Source organism: Chrysochloris asiatica, unplaced genomic scaffold (genome assembly GCF_000296735.1).
Source record: "Chrysochloris asiatica unplaced genomic scaffold, ChrAsi1.0 scaffold00102, whole genome shotgun sequence".
NCBI classification, from domain to species: Eukaryota; Metazoa; Chordata; class Mammalia; order Afrosoricida; family Chrysochloridae; genus Chrysochloris; species Chrysochloris asiatica.
The window spans coordinates 1,755,337-1,778,157 of NW_006408620.1; the positions used below are offsets into that span (position 1 = coordinate 1,755,337).

At 47.6% G+C, this 22,821-nt stretch overlaps 1 protein-coding gene across 1 annotated transcript in view; it reads left to right on the forward strand.

Annotated features, from left to right (window-relative positions):
* Positions 1-22,395, forward strand: part of ERN2 (endoplasmic reticulum to nucleus signaling 2) — a 33,508-nt gene extending 11,113 nt beyond the window's left edge. The window contains exons 5-22 of the mRNA XM_006867235.1: positions 1,524-1,596; positions 1,732-1,839; positions 2,168-2,269; positions 3,127-3,391; positions 5,225-5,303; positions 5,387-5,534; positions 5,638-5,765; positions 6,716-6,865; positions 7,082-7,226; positions 18,444-18,528; positions 18,680-18,869; positions 18,956-19,055; positions 19,141-19,340; positions 20,869-21,016; positions 21,094-21,221; positions 21,826-21,949; positions 22,030-22,097; positions 22,180-22,395. Coding sequence (XP_006867297.1) covers positions 1,524-1,596; positions 1,732-1,839; positions 2,168-2,269; positions 3,127-3,391; positions 5,225-5,303; positions 5,387-5,534; positions 5,638-5,765; positions 6,716-6,865; positions 7,082-7,226; positions 18,444-18,528; positions 18,680-18,869; positions 18,956-19,055; positions 19,141-19,340; positions 20,869-21,016; positions 21,094-21,221; positions 21,826-21,949; positions 22,030-22,097; positions 22,180-22,395 — 2,457 coding nt within the window. The remainder of the gene's footprint in view (positions 1-1,523; positions 1,597-1,731; positions 1,840-2,167; positions 2,270-3,126; positions 3,392-5,224; positions 5,304-5,386; positions 5,535-5,637; positions 5,766-6,715; positions 6,866-7,081; positions 7,227-18,443; positions 18,529-18,679; positions 18,870-18,955; positions 19,056-19,140; positions 19,341-20,868; positions 21,017-21,093; positions 21,222-21,825; positions 21,950-22,029; positions 22,098-22,179) is intronic.
* The last annotated feature ends 426 nt before the right edge of the window (positions 22,396-22,821 follow it).

Sequence of the window (22,821 nt, forward strand, 5' to 3'; positions counted from 1 at the left end):
TTCTCTGTGCATCAGGTCGCTATGAGTCAGTACCGACTCAATGGCACCTAACAACAACAACAACAATTTTTAAAGTGTTCAAGAACAAAGATGTCAGTTTGAGGACTAAGGTTTGCATGACCCAAGCCATGGTATTTTCAATAACCCCATGTGCATGTGAAAGTCAGTCAGTGAAAAAGGCCGACTGTAGAAGAATTGAAGCATTTGAGTTATGGTGTTGGAGGACATATTGAAAGTACCATGGGCTGCCAAAAGAACAAACAAATACATGTTGGAAGAAGTATAGCTAGAGTGCTCCCTGGAAGCCAGGATGGCCAGACTTCATTTCTCATACTTCGGACATATTGTCAGGAGGGACCAGTCCCTGGAGAAGGATATCATGTATGGTAGTGTGGAGGGTCAGAGAAAAAGAGGAAGACCCTCAACGAGATTCCTTGGCCAAGTGGCAGCAGCAATGGGCTCAAATGTAACTATGATTGTGAAGTTAGAGCAGGACCGGGCAGTGTTTCCCTCTGTTGTGCATAGGGTCACTATGAGTCGATAACAACTCAATGACACTTAACAACACCACCATCCTTAGTTCTCTTATTGGTGTATCACATCCGAGCACATCATGGGAGATCATCACATAACTACTAAACCACTGAAAACCATGGCCCAGGCAAACTGACACCTACTTTGGGTAGACACAGTTCAAGCCATGACACTCCTGAGCAACAATTCCCCTTGATGAAGCCCACACTCCTTGACAAAGCATAGAAGGTCCTGCATGATCCGGGTCTGTCTTACTTCTCCAGCTTTATCTCTCATCACACACACACACACACACAAACACACACACACACACGCACCCCCAGCCCTACCACTTACCCTGCTACCCACCCTGCTGTGCTCACGTTCTAACTGATGCCTTTCAGTAAGTTGACTATCAACTCTAAGGCTTTGCACAAATTGTCTTCTCCGTCTGGAACACTCTTCCACTTGCTTCTGTTGCTCTTGTTGTTGTACTTGCCATCTTGTTGACCCCTAACTCATGGAGACCCCATGCACAATGGGATCAGACCATTGTTGTCCACAGGATTTTTCACCAACTGGGGTTTCCTAAAGCAATCAGACCTTTCTTCCTTGTCTTAGTCTGGAAGTTCCCCTGGAACATAACCTGCATCATGTTGTTGTGTGCCATCGAGTTGGTTCCAACTCAGAACAATTCTGAATAGAGTTTCTGAGGAATGGCTGGTGGCTTTGAACCACCAACCTTGTGGTTATCAGTGCAGTGTTTATCCTACAGTCAGCATCATAGTAACATTCAATCCTCCACTGAGTAATGGGGGCTCTGAATGGACTACATTGACTGGGATCTCTCACATGGAAGATGAGAATTTTACCAATGATCCAGCATTGAACCTAAACAATGTCATTGTTGTGTGCCAACCCGATGATTCCTACTCATAGCAACCTGACACCGTGAATGCTGTACTGTGCTTCCACATTTACTCCTTCCTGGTACTGTCCTCCCTCCTTAGAAACTGCCGTTCACCATCCCTGAGCTGGTTCTCACCTCCCCGTGCCGCAGCTCCGATGGGGTCTTCTATACAGGTGAGCATCTGTCCAGCCTGTGGTGCTGGTAAGAAAGGAGCCCTAGGTCATAGTGGGCCAGCTTGGGCTCAGGATCTATGGATGGACATCCTCTCCCATGCCATCCTGGAGCTGGGATAGTCTCCATCTCCTCAGGTAGGAAGCAGGATGCCTGGTTTGTGGTGGATCCCAAGTCAGGAGAGACACAGATGGCACTGACCACAGATGGTTCCTCGACTCCCCGACTCTACATCGGCCGGACACGTGAGTCAGGCCCAAGTTGCCCAGCAAGCTCTGGGCAGCACTTCCTTCTGTTCTGCCCAATTCTGGCTATTGCTATTTTAGTTAAATCCAGTCCAGTCAGTTAATATGTCAGCCAATCAACGAACATCTTACTGAGCCCTGAACAAGGAACTAGAGATGCAGCAATGAACAAGACAGCTCTGGCCTCTACCCTGATGATGCTCACAGCTTTGCAGGCTGCATGCTTGGGAAGCTCCCACCCTCAAAGATGCATAACCCTTGGGGTAGGTGGGCATGGGAGGAGCATCCCATGAGCACCCCTAGTTACCTTGATTTGGGGAATCCCCAGAGTACACGGTCACCATGCATGACCCAAGGACCCCGGCACTGCACTGGAATACCACCTACCGCCGCTACTCAGCACCCCCAATGGATGGCACACCAGGAAAGTGTGAGTGCCTCCTTTGTCTGACCTCGTCCTCAAGCAAGGTCCCATGTCAGGCATCCATGACCAAGTCCTACCCATATTGTGACCAACCCACCTGACCTGCTCAGGGATCCCAGATCTCTGACAGATGACTTCTCAACCCCCAGACAAAGCCCACGTGCCCTGAGCAATCCTTCAACACCCTAACTCTTCCATGCCCAGAGTGACCCCAATGACTTCCCACACCCTAAGCACTCCCCACATATTCTAACAACCTCCATATATTGAATGGCCCTTGACGGATGACCCTAAATGACCTCTCCTCCAGACTGACTCCCCTGTTAGCCCTGACCACGCCCTTACAATGAAGACCTCCATACCCAGCAGCCTGAGCACCCTCTCAGGTGACCCTCAGTAACCCTTTACTACCTGACTCCCCCATGCTGCTTGAACTGATCCTGATGCATCACAGACACCCTCAGGGACCCATGGCTCAGTCCCTCACACTCTAAGTGATTCCCGAGTGACCCACATGCATCCAGGCTACCTTGATTCCTATTCTGGGTGACCGTCACAGGACCATGTCCTACTGCCACACATCCTACATCCTCTCTCTTAGGTGATCTGAGCTTCAGATGATTTTGATGGACCCCTAAGCCCACAGAGCTCCCCAGGTGACCAATTCCATCAGATTTAGGTGACCCAGTGAGCTCTGACTGACTTCTCATATTGTGAAAACCCTCCAGGTGGCCTCCACTGACCTCCATTCAGCTGAATGACCTTCTCCAAACCACCCACTCTCAGAGCAGCTTCTGTACCCAAGATGTTCTGAGGTGCCAGGCAAAACTCCCTGTCTCTACCCCAACCCTCTTTCTTGGCAGATATGAGCCACTTGGCCTCTTGTGAGATGGGCCTGCTACTGACCTTGGACCCAGAAAGTGGGGCGGTGCTGTGGACACAGGACTTGGGCGTGCCTGTGATGGGCATTTACACCTGGCACCAGGACAGCCTACGCCAGCTGCCCCATCTCACCCTGGCCCATGACACCCTGCACTTCCTTGCCCTCCGCTGGGGCCACATCCAGCTACCTGCCACAGGCTCCCAGGGCATGGCCGCCCATTTCTCTGTCTTGGATACCCAGCTGCTGTAGGTACCTGTACCTGGAAGTGTTGTAGCCCGGGCCTCATGACCAGGGGTAATATTCAGCCATGACTCACCAGGCTGGCTGACCCAAATGTAAACATATTGAAGTACGGTAACACCTGAGAAAGCTGGATCTAGTGTCAGAAGGAAAACTCAACTAGTTTATGTTAAGACAAGTGATAGGAAAGATGGAAGTTGTACAAGACCTGGAAAAACAAGACAGTCCCATTGAGTTCTGGTTCTCATAGGTTCCACTGTACCTCCGAAGGGATGGACAGTAGTCACCACTGCCATGAGTCCCTGCAAGTGCCCCGCTGTCCTGTCCACCTAGAGGAAAACCCAGAACAGGGAGCCTCCAGATTTCAAATCCAGTGCAATGGCCGGCACTTTTTTTTTTAAAGCTTTTATTGTGACTTGAGTGATAATTTACATGGGAGAACATCGGTTTTGCACTCATCCTATTGTATTTCATTTCATTGCAATTAATATAATCCCCTCCGTGTATCATCATTCAACAGTATTTGCTTCTAATTCCCTCTGATATATATATGTATATATACACAAAAAAGAAAAAAACACATTCAGAAATATATAATCATTTAGACAAACCCTGAACACATTCTGCAAGCCTGCCTTCTGGCCGCCAGCACACAGCTTTTCTCTTTCCATGAGTCTAGAGTCCTCAGCTGCTCTCTCTCTCTCCATGTCCTCATCTCTGCCTCCATCTCTGGGGTCACTACTCTTTATTTTTAAATATCATTTACAATCTGTATCTTGGGGAACCAGAAGACATACTGGAGAAATCAGCATTTGTGCTTTTGTTCGGTCCATTCCAGAAATATTAATTGTGCACTTTCTTATGTGCCGATAACCTGCTAGGCTCTGGGAGTACAACAGCTATTGGCCCTCCCACAGGGCTCTCAGGGTCCAATGAGGTGACAGATGGGGAAAGAGGCTATTATTATAACATGATGTTACACAGGGATCTCATAGAATCATGTTAAAATGCTTGCACAAGGGCTCCTAAAACTGAGGCGAAGCCACTAGAGAGCTTTAAACAAACAAGTGATGTGATTGCATTTTTATTTTGGAAAAATCACTCTGACTGCAGTTTGCAGAATAGCTTAAAGTGGTTTAAGAGAGAAATGTGGAGATATTGCATCAGTTAAGATGGAGATCAAGACACCGAGGGCTAGGGTGGAATCACTTGTTGTTGTTGTTGTTATGTGCCGTGGAGTCATAGCGACCCTGTACAGGGTTTCTGAGGCTACAAATCTTTACGGGAGTAGAAAGCCTCATCTTTCTCCCGTGGGGTGGAAGCACTAGGGGTGGAAAAATGTGAAGTTGTTAAGAAGAAAAACTAGTCAGAATTTGGTGAAAGGAGAGTCTGGTGATTGTGAGCGAGGAGTCAGGATGATGCTCAAGTTTCTAGAAACATGTGGGAGCTGTCACATTCAAAGGGTACAAAGCACTGGAAGGGGGGGAAGAAAGAGGGAATGAGGGGGCAAGTTCAGATTTAGAAAGCTGAGCTTTTGAAAGAGATCTGTGCTAAACATAGGTTCAGATATCATGATTATGGATTTTGTAACCGTTACTATTTGCTGCAAAATGAACACACTAAACCTTAGGAGCTTAAAACAACAGACAGCTAGTATTTTTCAAGAGTCTGTTGGTCAGATGGGTGGTTTTCTGATCGGGGCTGGCTTAGGTGATATCTGCAGTCAGTTGTTGGTTTGTCTGGGGCTGGATGGTTTAGGATGACTTCACTCACCTATCATATTTGAACACCCCAGCGCCATCACTCAGCTTTTTCCTCTGTCCTGTCTTCCTGCCCAGAACAACCCTGTATGTGGGGAAGGATGAAGCTGGCTTCTATGTCTCTAAAGCACTGGTCCACAAAGGAATGGCCCTAGTGGTAAGAAGGAATCTCCGTAGGATGGGGTGATGAGGTGGAGCAGAGAGGAGCCTCCCTCATTAATGGCTCTCCATCTGCCATAGCCTCGTGGGCTGACCCTGGCTCCCAGCAATGGCCCCACCACAGACGAGGTGACACTGCAAATCTCTGGAGAGCGAGAGGGCTCCCCCAGCACTGCTGTCAGATACCCCTCTGGCAGCGTGGCCCTCCCTAGCCAGTGGCTGCTCATTGGTGAGGTCCCTGGGGCTCCAATGTTGAGCTGATGAAGATAAAGGATGGTGGGGCTGGGAGGCCAAGGTCACTGTAGACTGCTGACCTTTAGTCTGCTTCTCAGGACACCATGAGCCACCTCCAGTATTGCACACCACCATGCTGAGGGTCCATACCACCACACAGAGTGCGACTGCTAAGACCAGACCCCCTGGGAGCACCCAGGCCCCACATCTCCTCTTGGAGGTCAGTGCTGTAAGTGCGGCGGACATGGGGGACGGAGAATCCAGGAGCTGGCGGGGAAGTCCTTGGATCTTTTTCTCAGACTGTTAGACATAACTTTTGGAAGTGGGTCACTGGACATCACTCCATTTCCCAGAAGAAAGGCGTGTTTTAAATTATTATCAGAAACACGTCAAAGTATCAAAAAGATAGTTCATTAGCTGCCTGTGTTATGAATTGGAGTCCTGGGGTGGCGCTGTAGGATAAGCACTGAACCTCAATGTGGTTCAAACTCACCAGCCGCCCCTCAGGAACCCTATACAGGACTCGATGGCACTTAATAACAACAACAGTATGTGGATCATGGTCACAGCTCTCTTTATTCCTCTGCTGTGTCAAAATTGCAAATTCTCCCAAAGTAAAACTATAAAAGCACATTCTCCTGGGAGAGGGGGACAAGAATCACCAGTGGTTCAAGTTAGGAGCAGTTATTACCTACGGTGGTCATTCTTGTCTGATGGCTCGTCAGAATCACCTGGGAGCCCAGTCCAGCCCCACCGAACCCTGAATCTCTGAAGGTGGGGCCTGGAAATCTACATTTTCTAGTGACACCCCAGGAAATGCTTATTAGCCCTGGGGCATCATGGGCAGCCCTGGTGGCAATGCAGTTAAAGCATTTGACTTCTAACTGAAAGGTTAGCAGTTGGAACCCACCAGCCGTTGCACAGGAGAAAGATGTGGCTGTAGCTTCCATAAAGACTTGCAGGCTTGGAAACAGTAATGGGCAGTTCCACTCTGTCCTTTACGTTAATTGTGAGTCAGGATTGCCTCCTTGTCAGTACACCGATGTCTCAACCCACCAAGAGCACCGTTTTCTACTGCAAACTGAGTCCACTAAGCTAGGTCCTGTGTAGGTGGCAATGAGCGTTTAGCCCCACAGTGGAGAGGCGGGAGCTAAGAGCAAGTCCCTTTGCCCTCAGCACCTGAGCCGAGAAGAAGCTCGGAACCTGGAGCTACATCCCGAAGAGAAAAACCCAGACCTGTACCCAGAGCTGGGTCCCCAGGACCTGTTGGCAGCTAGCCTCACTGCTGTCTTCCTGGGAGGGTGGATTCTCTTCCTCCTGAGGCAGGTAAGACCATCGCTCTTGACCAGAGGTCTCTATTTGCGCCTGTGTAGGCCCCAACTCCTGTCCTCCTCTCTGATACCATCCCAGTCTGATTGAGCACCTCAGCTCCCAGAGGCTCAGCCACTGTTCTGTGTGTCCACACTGTAGCAAGGCACACGGGCACAGCTGCTGAGTCTGTCACTGGCCAGGGCTGAGCCCCCTTGAACCCTCATGTCTCAGCAGCAGCAGCTGGCAGAGAAGCAGCAGTGGACACCGTTGACACCCATAGGCCCTTCCCGCCTTCTTCATGATGCTCAGCCCCAGCCCTCCGAGGTCACTCCACAAGGACCCTCAGAGCAAGCCGAACTACTTAAAGACCCTGAAGGTAAGCTCAAGTGGACAAGAACCGGCAGATGGGGTCAGAAAAAAGACAGGACAGTTTAGCCTTAAAGCCTGGTGGGGCACTGTGGGTTAATGCACTGGACTGCAAAGTTGTTTTGAACTAAAAGGTCAGTGGTTCAAGCTCACCAGCTATGCCTCGGAAATCCTACACAGGGTCGCTATGGGCCGGAACCAACTCGACGGCACTTGACAACAACATAGTGAAGAGGAATTGGTGGGTCCATGGTAGAATTCTCACCCTCCATAAGGGAGTTGTTGTTGTTGTTGTTGTTGTTAGGTGCCATCGAGTTGGTACCGACTCATAACGACCTTATACACAACAGAATGAAACACTGCCTGGTCCTGGGCCAACCTCACAACTGTTGCCACGCTTGAGCCCATTGATGCTGCCACTTTGCCAGTCCATCTCACTGGGGGTCTTCCTCTTTTTCTCTGACCCTCCACCTTACCAAACATGATATCCCTCTGCAGTGACTGGTCCCTTCTGACAATACGCCCGAAGCACTGGGGTCTATTCTGGGCCAGTGCAGCTCAGGTACAATTCCCATCTGTCAGGGGAGGCTTGTGTGTTGCTATGGAGCTCAGAAATTTTCAGCTGAACTTCCAGACTAAGATGGACTAAGAAGAAAAGCCAGGTGAGCTACTCTAAAAATCAGCCAAGAAAAACCCTACAGATAGATCACAATGATCTGACCAGACAGTGTTTTACTCCACTCTATGTGAATGAGTTGCCATGAGTCAAGGACTAACTTCAACAGCAACAAACCTCTAGCCCACCTAGTCCATCCGTCCATCCCACCCGATAGCTATCCTGTAAGTCAGAGCAGAATTGCTGTCACGATTTCCAAGGCTTACTTCTTTACAGAAGCAGACGGCCACATGTTTTTCCCGTGGAGCAGCTGGTATGGGTTTGAACCAGTGACCTGTTGGTTAGCAGTCCAACACTTAACCCATTGTACCACTAGGGCCCTTTAGCAACATAATGCAACATAATAGTTGCAAACCACAAGGTCAGCAGTTCAAACCCCGCCAGCTGCTTCTTGGAAACCCTAACAGGTTTTGAGTCAGAACTGACTCGACGACACGACAGAAGTGATTTGGAACTACCAACCCTGTGGTTACCAGTCTAGTGCTTATCCTAGAGCACCATACCAGGGCCCAGAATGATATCATATTTTATAACAATAATAATAAATTAGTTGAATACAACGTGGTATCATTTCCCCTGCTTTGAATTTCTCTTAAACGTTTGTAACATCTTTTCTAAATTTAATCCTATAAACAAGTCCTTTCAAAATTTCTTTGATATCTGTGGAATGTCCCAGGGATTCTCACATGCTTTCATTTAATAGTCCAGGCTGCTTCTCCATCTTCTTCTGCTCTGGGCTGGCCGGGTACCTTCGCTCCTCTTTGCTGTTTCTTCACCTTGGTCCGCTCATGACTTGGAGCCACACTACTATTGCCCTAGCTCAGGCGCCAACTCCAGGGCTGCTGAGACGACCAGAGTTCCTCCCTTCCTCTGGGGTCAGTTGTTTTTTTTAAGTATTATTTTATTGTGTTTGCAGTGAAAGTTTACACAGCAAATTAGATTCCCATTTCACAGTTGCTATGCAAATTGTTCGGCGACATTATATTTTTGTTGAGAGTTTTTCAATGCCCTGATCAGTTTCTTCTTTTGTCATGAGTCTGCTCAAATTTTCTACCTCAGTTTGTTTTCGGTTAGGTAGGTCGTGTTTTTCTAGAAATGTGTCCATTTCATCTAGGTTTTCAAATTTGATAAAGTGTAGTTTTTAATAGTGTTCTGTTAGTATCCTTTGAATTTCACTTGGATCTGTTGTGAAGTCACCCATTTTATTTCTTATTCCTTCCTTTCTTTTGTTAGATTAACCAGTAGTTTTTCAATTGTATTAATCCTTTCAAAGAACTAACTTCTAGTCTTATTGATTCATTCTGTTGTTTTTCTGTATTCTGTTTCATGTTATTTTCACTCTAATCTTTATTATGGAGTCCTGGTGTGGAAATGTAGGATAAGCACTGGACCGTAAAGTCAGTTTGAACTACAAGGTCGGCAATTCAGACCCACAAGCCACTCCCTGGAAACCCTATACAGCATCACTATGAGTCTGTATGAACCAACTCAATTCACTTAACAACAATCTTTATTCTTTCCTTGCTTCTGGTGAGTGTAGCCTTATTTCACAGCTCTTTGTCTAATTGTTAGAGATGTTCGGTTAGAGTGGTAATTTTGTTTTTTTCTTGGATGTGTGTATTTATTGCTTTAAATTGCCCTCTGGTTACTGTGCCCCAAAAGTTTTGGACTGCTGTGTTTTCATTTTCATTCTCCTTTAATTCGTTTAAAATTTTTTTACTACTTTTTTTTTTTTAATTCCTGGTATGGCACTGTAAAATTAGCACTAGACTGCGAACCATAAAGTCAGCAGTTTATACCCACCAGCTCCTCCTTGGAAACCTTATACAGGGTCACTATGAGTTGGAACCAACTCAATGGCACTTAACAACAACATCCTTTTGGGGTTCTTTGAGCTTTTTGAATACATATCTTCTCATCTTTTATGATATTAAGGAGGTTTTCTTTCAACAAATCTTTAGTAATTGTCTCTGTGCCCCTTTCTTTCTCTCTCTCTCTCGCTCTCTCTTTCTCCCGTCCCATTCTGGAACTCTAATCACAGACAAATTATTCTTAATGCTGTCCCACATAATTCTTTTTCAAAGTTTTTATTGTGAATTGAGTGCAAGTTTACAGGGCAGATCATCAGTTTTATATTCAAACAAATCATTTTTTGTTTCATTGCAATGATTATAATCCCCTCCATGTTGTTGTTGTTGTTATGTGCCGTGGAGTCTGTTCCGACTCATAGCAACTCTGTTCAGGGTTTCCGAGGCTATAAATCTTTACAGGAGCAGAACGCCTCATCTTTCTCCCGTGGAACAGCTTATAGTTTCAAACTGCTGACCTTGCGGCTCACAGCCCAATACGTAACCACTACGCTACCAGAGCTCCTTCCATGTAACATCAGGTATTTACCTCTATCCCGTTTTTTATTTTATTTTTTTAATGTACACATTGTTGTTGCTAAATGCCATCGAGTCGGTTCTGACCCAGAGCGGCGCTGTATAGGGTATCCAAGGAGCAGCTGGTGAGCTTGAACCACCAACCTTGCAGTTCAAATGGCTTTGCAGTCTGACATATTAGCCCACAGCACCACACCAGGACTCCACACCACACAGAAAATATATATTCATTTAAATGGCCAAAGGGTACATTTTCTAAGCCTGCAGGCACACAACCTTTCTCGTTCCATAATCCTCTCTCTATGCCATCACCTCTGCCTCCATCTCTGTTATCACCACTTTTCTGGTTAGACTCCTGTGCTCTACTCATGCTCTACCCTCTTGATGGGCCTAAGGTCCCCTGTTCCTGAAAAGAAAGATTAACTACTACCCTCCCCCTTTAGCTACATATCTTCTGCATTTACAGTTGTGACCATCGCAATTCGTCCTGCTAACAATTACTCACAAATAAATCATAAACTCCTATCCCCATCCTCCCCACCCTTTCTCCAGATCTGGACAAGAGGAAACCTATGAGGTGGGGATTCTACTTTACTCCCCTTATTCTGAAACTAAGCACTCTCATGAGAGTTTATAAGCCAGCCACTTCAGACCTTCACAGCCCCCATTTTTGACAGCCAATGTCTAAGTTGCCCATCACTATCAACCCAGTGTACTGAAGATCCAAGCTTGACCCTTGATATGAAGAGTCCTTCTCTTTCAGTTAGCATTTTGAGCAACTACATCCAAAAGCAAAGGTCCAGTTCATTAAGTTATAGCAATTTACGCTTGCTCAAACTTCTTTATCTTCATCTGGTTGAGTTCTGGTCAGCAAGCCATCCAAGCTAGATCCTATCAGTACTATCTGCAAGTCTGGGAGTTCTTACCCACTTCCCCCCATTCAGACCAGCTGGCCACTTCACTCTCAACTCTAGCCCCAGTGGCTAGGTCATTGTCCATAGGCTTGGAAGTTCATATGTCTCCCTGAACTTCAAACCAGCCAGCTCTTCCTCTTCTCTCTCTCATTTCAAGGTCAACAGGTGTTTATGGGACATGGCCAAACTCAGCCCATATCTTCATTGCTGCATCTCCCCCACTTCCACTCACAAGTAGACCAGGGTGGTCACTGGCAAGCGTACGAGACTGTTCATGTGTTCCCTCTGAGTTTCAGTCTCAGAAAGGAACTTACCCTGATGGGCTGACTTTTCTTGCCTTGATGGCTCCAAGTCAAACAGCTTGCTTGATATTGTCGTAGCCAAACAGTCTGGTTTTGTTTTGTTTTATCTTGATTTGTTCGCAGGTCTTTCTTTCAAGAAGTATCTTCTGTTCCTCTAGCTGTTCTGGGTTGGTGTGCATGTCTTTTCAAGTGGGAATGTCCCACCTTAGAAAGTTCTGGGTGTGTCCAACATAATTCTTAGACTTCCTTGTTTTCTCTTATTGTTCTTCTTACAGATTAGTATTGAAAGATTTATCTTCAATCTGCTTTCCACTGCTTATATTCTACTCATTTGCCCTTTCAATGCATTATCTATTTCTGAAATCTTTGTATTAATCATCTGTATTTCTGTTTGTTGGTTCTGTACGATTTCTAATTTTTCATTGATTCTGTAAGTTTATTCTTCTAAAGTTTTGTGTTTTCTTTGATTTCATCTGCAGCTCTCTCAATCTTTCTCCCAATTGGTTCTTTTGAACCTGTATCATTAAATATCATTCTTTTGAATTCCTTGTCATATAGTTCCAATACCATTTCTCCCTCGATAGGTTTTCGGCATCTGTATTTTGGTCCTTATTTGAGCCTCTCTGTCTTGTTTCGTCATGTGAACTGAAACCATCTGTTATCTCTGAGACGTTGTAGTGTTGTTGTATTTAATTGGTGGTTCTAGGCTGGTGAAGGAACCCTGGTAATGTAGAGGATTACAAGCTGGGCTGCTAACTGCAAGGTCAGCAGTTTAAATCTACCGGTTGTTCCCAGGGGAAAGATGAGGCTTTCTGCTCCCGTAAAGATTTACAGACCCAAAAATCCTATACGGGGTCACTATGAGTCAGAACCAACTTGGTGACACACAGCCACCACCACCACCATATGTTGGTGTATTCTTAGGCATTCATCCCCTGGCTGTGCTAGAGGATGAATGTGTGCAGTTAAGGGCAGGTTGAGTTGGTGTTGGCTGTTATCTATCATTAATCAGGTGGTGACAGAGTGGGTGATAACACTCAGACAATGGGTGGAGCTGCAGCAGGTGCAGGTGCGGCTGGGCAGTGTGAAAACAGTTACTGTCCTCCACCAGGTGGACAAGAAAAAAAAAGGATCAAACAACAGGAGAAAAAGAAATAAATTAATGGGAAAAAGACATGAAGGGCAGGGGGGGCAACAAAATAAAGGAAATTCATAACTAAAAAGAAGAAGGAAAGGAATCTAATAAGTCAGTACCAACTCATAGCGACCTTATGCACAGCAAAACGAAACACTGCCCAAATCCTGGGCCAACCTCACTACTGTTGCCATGCTTGAGTCCATCAATGCTGCCACTTGGCCAGTCCATCTTGTTGGAGGTCTTCCTCTTTTTCTCTGACCCTCCACATTACCAAACATGATATCCTTCTCCAGTGATTGGCCCCTCCTGACAATATGTCCAAAGTATGAGAGACAAAGTTTGGCCATCTTGGCTCCAAGGAGCACTCTGGCTGCACTTCTTCCAAAACGGATCTATTGGTTCTTTTGGCAGTCCATGGCACCTTCAATACTCTCCTCCAACACCATAACTCAAAAGAATCAATTCTTTTATGGTCTTCCTTATTCATTGTCCAGCTTTCACATGCATATGAGGTTATTGAAAACACCATGGCTTGGGTCAGGCACACCTTAGTCCTCAAGCAAATCTGCTGCACAAGACCTTTTTAAAGTGTTGAAGAGGAATGATGTCAGCTTGAGGACTAAGGTTCCTTCTCTTAGAAACCCTGTATAGAGTTTCAGAAGCTGTAAATCTTTGCGGGAACAGAAAGCCTCATCTTTCTCCCATGACTCATGGTACAGTGTGTATCCTACAGAGCCACTGTGCTCCCCTTGGCTTCTAATAGTTGCTGGTAATCCTTGGCATTTCCAGGTTTGCAGATTCATCTCCCATTGTTATCTGATAGCATCTGTTTTCCCTGATTTGTGTTCAGAATCAGTGGCTATCAATAATCCTCCTGGGAGATAACAGAGCAAGTAAAGAAATGTTAAATCTCAGCTCTAGCTATAAAATACCAAAGATTCTTTACACCCTATAAGAAAGAAAGCAGAGTGGTATCTATGTGTTAGGATAAGAGTCTCAGAAAATAAAGAACCTGGAATCTTTCTGTCTAAATTCAGCTGGTAACAATCTCTCTCTAATACTGATTACCTCTGTAATCTAGAGAAAATCTATTTCTCTGTTTAAGGTGCTAATAAACTCTTGATTTTTGGCACTTTCCTGCCCTCTAGGCTAAGCCTGGAGTCCTGGTGTGGCGCTGTGGGTTAATGCACCAGACTGCAAAGCCATTTAAACTGCAAGGTTGACAGTTCAAGCTCACCCACCAGCTGCTCCTGGGAAACCCTATACAGGGTCTCTATGGGTCAGAACCAACTCGACGGCACTTAACAACAACAACAAGGCTAAGCCGTACTGCTAGCCGTGGAGTGAGGTTGGGTGGAAGGAGACAAGAAAACAGGTGATTATTCTGGGGTGATAGATGTTATTATAGTCAGATAAGGAGCAATGGGAACACAGAGGAGGGGCTTGTGACCGAGCCTGGGGAGATAGGAAGTGTCCAAGAAGTGATATCTGACCCAAATGAGCAGGGAGGAGCCGGGGGAGGAGCATTCGAGGTTGCAGCAACAGCACAGAACACCCATTCAGAGGTGAAAGAGCAGAATACACATTCTGGAAAGAGCAAGGTTGCAAATGCACGCTTACTGACAGGCTAAGTGGATACAGTGATTGAAGCTGCCCTGTAGGAGAAACAGTAGGGAATGGCAGGTTCTGTGGCAAACAAGAACAGTTGCCTTGTCTAAACTGTTGATCACCGCAACTCCAGAACACTGCTCAGTGAACATCTGCTGAATCAATGATTGATACTGGAGACTCTAAAACCGCACTTAATACAACTTAATACACAGGAAATGAATATGTGAAGGGCAGATTATAATTAACAGCTGAGACTTGCCCATTTGAGGTGCAATTATTTGCAGTTCAGTGTATCAATATCTCCTGGCAGATCAAATAAGGGACTGTGGGTGCTGGCAGGAAAATGGTCAAGAGACACTCTTCAGAAAACTCTTCAGACCATAACCTCACGGCCATCGCTGAACTATTTTTTTAAAACTAAGCATTTCATTATGGGAGTCCTGGTGTGGTGCTGTGGGTTAATGCGCTGGGCTGCAAGCTCAGTTTGAACTGCAAGGTTGGCTGGTTCAAGCTCACCAGCCATTCTTCGGAAATCCTATACAGGGTCGCTATGAGTCAGACCTGACTCAACAGCTCTTAACAACAACATCTGAGTTCTCTAGTGTTCCTGTAACAAAAGTGGATGGCTTTAACAAACAGAAATTCATCTTCACAGTGAGTTCTTGTTGCTGAGTGCTGAGTCGGAGCAGAGGGTTTCCCTCTGCAGAGGGTTTCCGAGGAGCAGCTGATGAGTTTGAACCGCTGACCTTGCAGTCTAGTGCATTATCCCACAGCACCACACCAGGACTCCTCACAGTTCAAGAGGCTAGAAGTCCGGCTTCATAGCACCAGCTCCAGGAAAATTCCTTGTCTGTTTTCACTCTCTGTAGACACAACATTTCTTGGAGGTCTCCATGTGTCTTGGTATCAATTTTTCTTTAGATCCAGGAGCTTCTCAGTGCAGGGAATTTATGCCCAAAGGACACAATACATTCCTGATTCTTCTTTCTTGGTGGTAGTTAAGTCCCTCTGAGCTGTGCTTGCTTGTTTAATTTCTGTTATTTTGCAAAAAAAGATGAACTCTAAGTAGAGTCTAATCTTGTAGATTTCATCTGGGCTCATCAGAGAAGTGAGGATTTACAACACAGAGAACAATTATTTCAGATCCAAGCTGATCACATTGTGGGGACAGTGATTACATCATGCTAGATTTCATCCTGGAGGTGATTACTACACCTTAACTGCCCAGACACTCAGAAGCCTGGCCCAGCCAATGACATAAACCCTTAACTATCACTGTTTCCTAGCCTGTATAAAAGCAGCTGCAAAATGCATCGTGTGCACTCCAGGATTTTCAGAGGTAATTCTGACTATTCACCTGACTTCCCTTCACATGACGACTTTGGATTACTTTAGCATCTCACTACATTAGCTGTTGTAGTGTGCCATCAAGTTGGTTCCAACTCATAGTGACTATGAATAGGACTTCTGAAATGGTAAATCTTTATGGGAGCAGAAAGCCTCGTCTTTCTTCTATGGAGTGGCTGGTGGATTCAAACTGCTGACCTTACCGTTAAAAACCCAATGCATAATTCAGTACACTGCCAGGACTCTTTTAAACTGCAGTTGTTGTTGTTGTTAGGTGCCATCGACTCAGTACTGACTCATAGCGACCCTAGGCACAACAGAATGAAACACTGCCCAATCCTGGGCCAACCTCACTATTGTTGCCACGCTTGAATCCATTGATGCTGCCACTTGGCCAATCCATCTTACTGGGGGTCTTCCTCTTTTACTCTGACCCTCCACCTTACCAAACATGGTATCCTTCTCCAGCAACTGGTCCCTCCTGACAATATGTAGGGAAGTTCATTACATTTCACTGCGTTACATTACATTACAGAACAGAAGGTAATCTGCTCATTTAATCACATGTAAATATCCCATGACAACGGCTAGACCCGTGTTTAGTCAAACAACTGGGAACCATAACTAAAAGTTGGCACACAAAATTAATCAATCACACTCAGCAAGCACTTAGGGGTGCGGTGCTGTAAGATAAGCCTGGACTGCTAATTCCAAAGTCAGCGTTGAAACCCACCAGCCACTCCTCAGAAACCATATGTTGCTGTTGTTGTTAAGTGCCGTCGAGTCGATTCCGACCCATAGTGACCCTGTATAGAGTTTCCAAGGAGCAGCTGATGAGCTTGAACCACTGACCTTACAGTTCAAACGACGTTGCAGTCTGACGCATTAGCCCACAGCGCCACACAAGTCCTATAAATCAGAACCAACTTGACAGCAATTAACAACAGCAACACTCTATGCCAAAGGCAAGTATTGAACAACAGATGGGAAACCCCACAGAACAAGTGAGTGGTACAAAAAGCTTCAGGGTTCAGAGGGAGGAGTGATTAAGTTCTCCTAAATGGACCTGTGATCTTCACCTGTAATCATATAGGCAGATCTTCTGCAGATGGGCTTCAGTAACTCAGTTCCTACCTTATGAATAACCAGAGAGACCATGAGGCCCACTCTTAATGTTTGGGTGCTTCTTGCAAGACCCTGCACTATCAGACCTACTCTTTAGAGCCCACTGTGCACTACCATAGGTCACTTCCTACACTTTGCCCACAGATGAGAGCAAATGTTTAAGCGGTGAATTCAGAGCAATGCTGAGGTTCACTTTGGTCCTTTTCTCCATTATCCCTAGCCCTGGTTGCATTTGCTTTTCCAAAAGCTGATTATAGAGACCAAAACAGCCGTTCCTAAGTGGGGTCTCCTGAGGGGCACTGCACAACTTTAGGGGTGCCATATATGTGTAGCTGCATGAATGGTGGGTGCCCTTGGAGCTGAGAAGATTGCAGTCAGTCTGGATGCACCCAGGTCAGCGTGAAGGGGTCTCTTGTAGACTGTCCAAGGGGAAGAATGGAAACTTGTGTGAGCCTCCAGGCTGCTGCTCACCTGAGCCAATCCCACCCATCATAATGGATCCCAAGGCCTTCTGGAGGGTTCTCTGATCTAGAACTAACTCTGGGGAACTTAACACTGCTGACTGCTGCTGTCCAGGACAGCTTCCCGAGTGTGTTTAGGATCACACTCAATCTCACTATGCATCCAGCTGCCAAGTCCACTTCCTGTGTGAAGCGGATTCAACTTCCGTCTTAAAGAGCTTCTGTCAGTGAACCCACTCTGACTCAAGATGACCCCATGTGATACAGACTAGAACTGAGTTCCATCGTGTTTTCTTGGTTGAAGCAAACCGCTAGAACCTTCTCCCGTGGTACCGCTGTGTGGATGTCAACCTTTGAATGAATGCTGGTGGTGGTTGTGTGCCGTGGAGTCGGTTCTGACTCATAGCGACCCTGTGTAGGGTTTCCAAGGCTATACATCTTTACGGGAGCAGAAAGCCTCATCTTTCTCCCGCAGAATGGCTGGTAGTTTCCAGCTGCTGACCTTGAAATTAGTGGCTCGACTCGTAACCACTACACTCCAAAGCTCCTTTTTTTAATTAGAATTCCCATCTGTACCACCTGGGGACCTTTCAACCTCAATTAAAAACCAGAGCAACAGAGTAGAGCTGTCCCAAAGGGCTTCCAAGGCTGTAAACCTTTAGGGAAGCAGTTGCTGGGCTCAAACTGCCAACTGTTCAGTCTGCTTTATCACTGCGCCACCAGGGTTCCTCCCAACTACAGTTAGAAGGTGGGGAGAGTGATGGTGGTGGTTATGTGCTGTGGAGTCGGTTCCAACTCATAGCGACCCTACATAGGGTTTCCAAGGCCGTAAATCTTTATGGGAGCAGAAAGCCTCATCTTTCTTTCACAGAAGGACTGGTGGTAACGAACTGCTGACCTCGAGGTTAACAGGCCGACTCGTAACCACTTCACTAGCAGAGCTGCTTGGGGAGAGTTAAAGACGATAATACAACAAAGATATCAACATTCCCCTTCTTTCTGTGTGTTCAATGCCACCCAGAGGGGGCATCCGCATTATCCCTGCTTCACAGATGAGAAAACCACTTGCCCACACAGAGTAAACAGCAGCGCCTGGCACCACAGTGTACCAAGCAGGACATGCGAGGGTGGAAGTCAGGAGAGGCTGGGGTGACAGGAGTGGGTCTGGACTGGGTGGAGGTACAGACAGGGAGGGTAAGGGTAGATGGTGAAGGCGTGGGCAGCAAGCAGACTGGTTCCCCAAGACCCAGCCCTCCACTCTCCTCTTAGCTGAACAACTCACTGTGGTAGGGAAGATTTCCTTCAACCCCAAGGACGTGCTGGGCCGTGGTGCCGGCGGGACTTTCGTGTTCCGGTGAGTAGTATATCCAGGAACCAGTCTGGAGAGAGACACAGTGCCAACTGCCTTGGGAGGCCGGGTGTGTGTGTATTAGTACCTCACTCACCAGTTCCTATCCTTTTTCTTTACCTGTTTTTTCTGAACTTCCGGCTCACCCACTTCCCAGCGGACAGTTTGAGGGTCGGGCAGTGGCTGTCAAACGCCTCCTTCGCGAATGCTTTGGTCTTGTTCAGCGTGAGGTGCAGTTGCTGCAGGAATCCGACAGACACCCCAATGTGCTCCGCTATTTCTGTACTGAGCGAGGACCCCAGTTCCATTACATCGCTCTGGAGCTCTGCAGGGCCTCATTGCAGGAGGTGAGGTCAGCGCTCAGAGGGGTGCGGGTGGGGTGACCCAGAGGGCCCTGCTGGAGAATGACGCTCTACTCCTTGCTACTCCTCAGTATGTGCAAACCCCGGACCTGGACCTCTGGGGCCTGGAGCCTGAGGTGGTGCTGCAGCAGCTGATGTCTGGCCTGGCCCACCTGCATTCCCTGTGCATAGGTACCAGCTCACCTCCTGCTCCCGATCCTCAACTCCCTCCACCTCCCCACACCACTCCAGTCCAATGCCCTGTCTGCTTCCATAGTGCACAGGGACCTGAAGCCAGGAAACATTCTAATCACGGAACCTGACACCCAAGGCCGAGGCAGAGTGGTCCTCTCGGACTTTGGTCTCTGTAAGAAGCTGCCTGCCGGCCACCAGAGCTTCTCCCTACAGTCAGGCATCCCTGGCACAGAAGGCTGGATGGCACCTGAACTTCTTCAGCTCCGGCCCCCAGACAGCCCTGTAAGTCTTTCCGCCTGGCAGACACGGGCCATGGCCTCAGGGGTCCACGCTCTGTCGCGGTGAATCCTGCACTGGAGTCTGTCCCTATTCCACCCTGCGTGACTTCTCCGGGAAAACAGTTCTCCAGCCTATCACCATGGTGGTACAGTAGTTAAACGCTCAGCTGCTAACTGAAAGGTCTGCAGCAGAAATGTGTGGCATTCTGCTTCCATAAAGATGTACAGTCTTAGAAACCCTAAGATTAGTTCTGCTGTCCTATATAGAGTTGCTACAGGTCAGAATGGAATCAATGCTATGGGTTTGGTTTCTGTTTTGTTCTGACCTAGAGCAGCAGTGTCCTCCTCCCTCCAAATCCAGGGGACATTTGTGATCATTACAGCTGGTGGCAGAAGTATGGTGGGTCGGCTCCAGGGATGTTTCTAAACATCCTACAGTATTTAGAACAACCTCACACATGAAAAGTTGAGCAGGACAAAAATATGAATACTGCGGAGGTTGAGAAACCCTGCTCTAGAAAAAGTGGTTTTTAATCCTCATGGTGCTACAGAATCACCTGGAGAACTTTAATCTATGCCCAGGCCCCCTTCCATCCAGTGATTCTGAGTTCATTGGCCTCGGGTAACACCCCAGGTGGTTTTAATGTGTCACCAGGGCCAACAACCACCCAGGAGAAAGGCTTGGGGAGCATAAGATGAACTGATATAGTTGAGCCCAGTCTGCCTCTCAAAGACTTGAGTTTGGGAATCCAGAATTATGTGTGGGCAGAAGCTGATGTCATGGGCCAATGAAGAGATTACCAGAGGACAGTCACTAAGCAAAGCTACCCAAACCTATTGTTGTTAAGTGCTGTCAAATCGGTTCCGACCTATTGTTAAGAGCTGTTGAGTCAGTTCCGACCCATAGCGACCCTATATAGGGTTTCCGAGGAGCAACTGGTGAGCTTGAACCACTAACCTTGTGGTTCAAACCAACTTTGCAGTCCAGCGCATTAACCCACAACGCCACACCAGGACTCCCAACCCTATTGTTGAATGCAACGGGGATACCGGAGAAGTTCAGGTAGCAAGTGTATGTAACCCACAATTTTTATTTACTTAGTAGCATTTTGGAGATTCCAATAAACATCTGAATTCTCTTGAAAGATCAAAAGTTCTGCACCTTGCCCCCTGCCCTACAAGTTCCCTAAATCAGTTGGTGCTAAGACCAGCTGCCCCTGGGCAGAGCCAAACCCACGACAGACCTTATTCCTCTTATCTGGAGCCTTCACTCAGTCTTACAACTTCCGCCCTGCAAGCATGAAGCCTGTAACCCTATGCTAGGAATTCAGTAGAGGTGGGCCCAGAGGCTGAATGAAAACCTGGCCCCTTTCATGGGTGCACAGGAAGTGGGGTCTAGCAGCCAGGAGCTGCCTCCAAGGAAGCATCTTGAGACTCAGGTCGGAGTCAAACCCCTGGCTACTGTAGTAGCCCACGAGAGAATTCAATCAGACAGCCTTCCTCCCAGCCGACTTCATCTCTCTGGCCTGCAGACCAGTGCAGTGGACATCTTTTCAGCTGGCTGTGTGTTCTACTATGTCCTTTCTGGCGGCAGTCATCCGTTTGGAGAGAGCCTGTATCGCCAAGCCAACATCCTTGCGGGGGTCCCTTGCCTGGCTCACCTGGAAGAGGAGTCCCACGGTGAGGCAAGCTCATCCTGGGAGGAGGAAGGGCAGGAAGGTGTGCAGCTCTGAAGCCACTCGTCCTCTACCCCACAGACAAGGTGCTTTCCCGGGACCTGGTGGCGGCCATGCTGAGCACCTGTCCACAGGCCCGACCCTCTGCTTACCAGGTGCTAGCTCACCCTTTCTTTTGGAGCAGAGCCAAGCAGCTTCAGTTCTTTCAGGTCAGAGGGCAATCAGGAATGACCCTAGGAAGGGGAAACCAGAGTGGCTGGGGGGGTAAGACTTGGCTTCCTGTGCCCGGTGGACTAGCTCCTTACTCCAAACCAGACCAAAGCCCTGACTTGTAATGTGGCTGAGCATTCTACAGTCTAGGTATCACCTTTTCCAGGTGCAGCTGTCCTCTGTGCCAGAATATGCCCCAGTCCTTTCAGCCTGAGTTGTTCCTCTGGCTATACTTGGGCGTACAAAGCTCATTCTGCCTGTGTGGCCTAGAGCAAGGGTGTTTGTGCCTCTGATCCTGTTTTCTCACCTCGAAAATGGGGACAACAGTACCTACCTTTCAGGCTGAAAGTAAAGATCTGGTGGGGTAACATGAGGTACGGTATGTATGGCACAAAGAAGCCTCCCTCAGAAAGAGGCAACACCCCAAACCATGAAATCTTTGCTACTCTCTTCTCCTTACACGAGGGGGCTTCAAAAAACCTTGTGGATAAATTCCATTATCATTTAATTCCATTTGTCCATGAACCTTTTGAAGCCCCCTCATACAACCTGTGGCCTTTGGCCCAATACTTGTCATGAGGCTCAGGAATTCTGGGGTCCTAGGATGTCAGCGACTGGCTGGAGAAGGAGGCTGAGCAAGAACCCTCGGTGATGGCGCTGGAGGCAGGAGGCCAGGTGGTGGTCCAGCGCAACTGGCATAAACACATCTCAGAGTCACTGCAGACAGGTGGGCCAGACTCAGGGGGTCCCGAACACCACTGCAGGCCTCAGGGGAGGCAGCTTTGCCAATGCTTTCCTTGCCCACAGATCTGAGAAGGTTCCGGACATATAAGGGAACATCGGTGCGAGACCTGTTACGTGCCATGAGGAACAAGGTGTGTTTCCAGGGCGGGGTGAGGCCCGTCTCTTGGGAAGGCCTGAGCACAGGTGAGGCATCCCTCTATTTCTCCTCCACAGAAGCACCACTACAGGGAGCTCCCGGCTGAGGTTCAACAGGTGCTGGGCCAAGTCCCCGACAGTTTCGTCCAGTACTTCACAAGTCGCTTCCCACGGTTGCTCCTGCACACACACCAGGCTATGAGGAGCTGCGCTTCGGAAAGCCTCTTCCTGCCCTATTACCCGTCGGCACCGTCAGCCAGGGATCCATGGCCGGGGGCTGCTGCTGGGAGCTGAGAGCCAGAGGGGCCTCAGGCCGAAAGGCCACTTGGGGCGTTGGGTCTGTGGCTGAGGCTGGACGCAGTGTCAGAATAGACAGAATCCCAGAGAAAAGGAAATACCCAATTCACATATTTATTAATGTATATAAAATGAAAGACAGGATAGGTTAAAATTCAATACAGTTTTTTTGTACAAGTCACGTGGTAGGATTTGAGAGGAAAGGAGAAGGGGTTGACAGGACCCACACCTGAATTTGTGGGAGGAAAAAAATAATTTATATAGCAACCCCCACCTGTAAGGATGCTGTAGTTCTTCCCCCGGCCCCAAGTGCTGTGAGGCACCTTAAAAAACACCCACCAGTTAGTTGAATGAAGACAAAAACGGAGGGGCTAACCCGTGAGGCCCCAGGTGCTGGAGGGAGTAAAGGGGGCACCAGTCCGG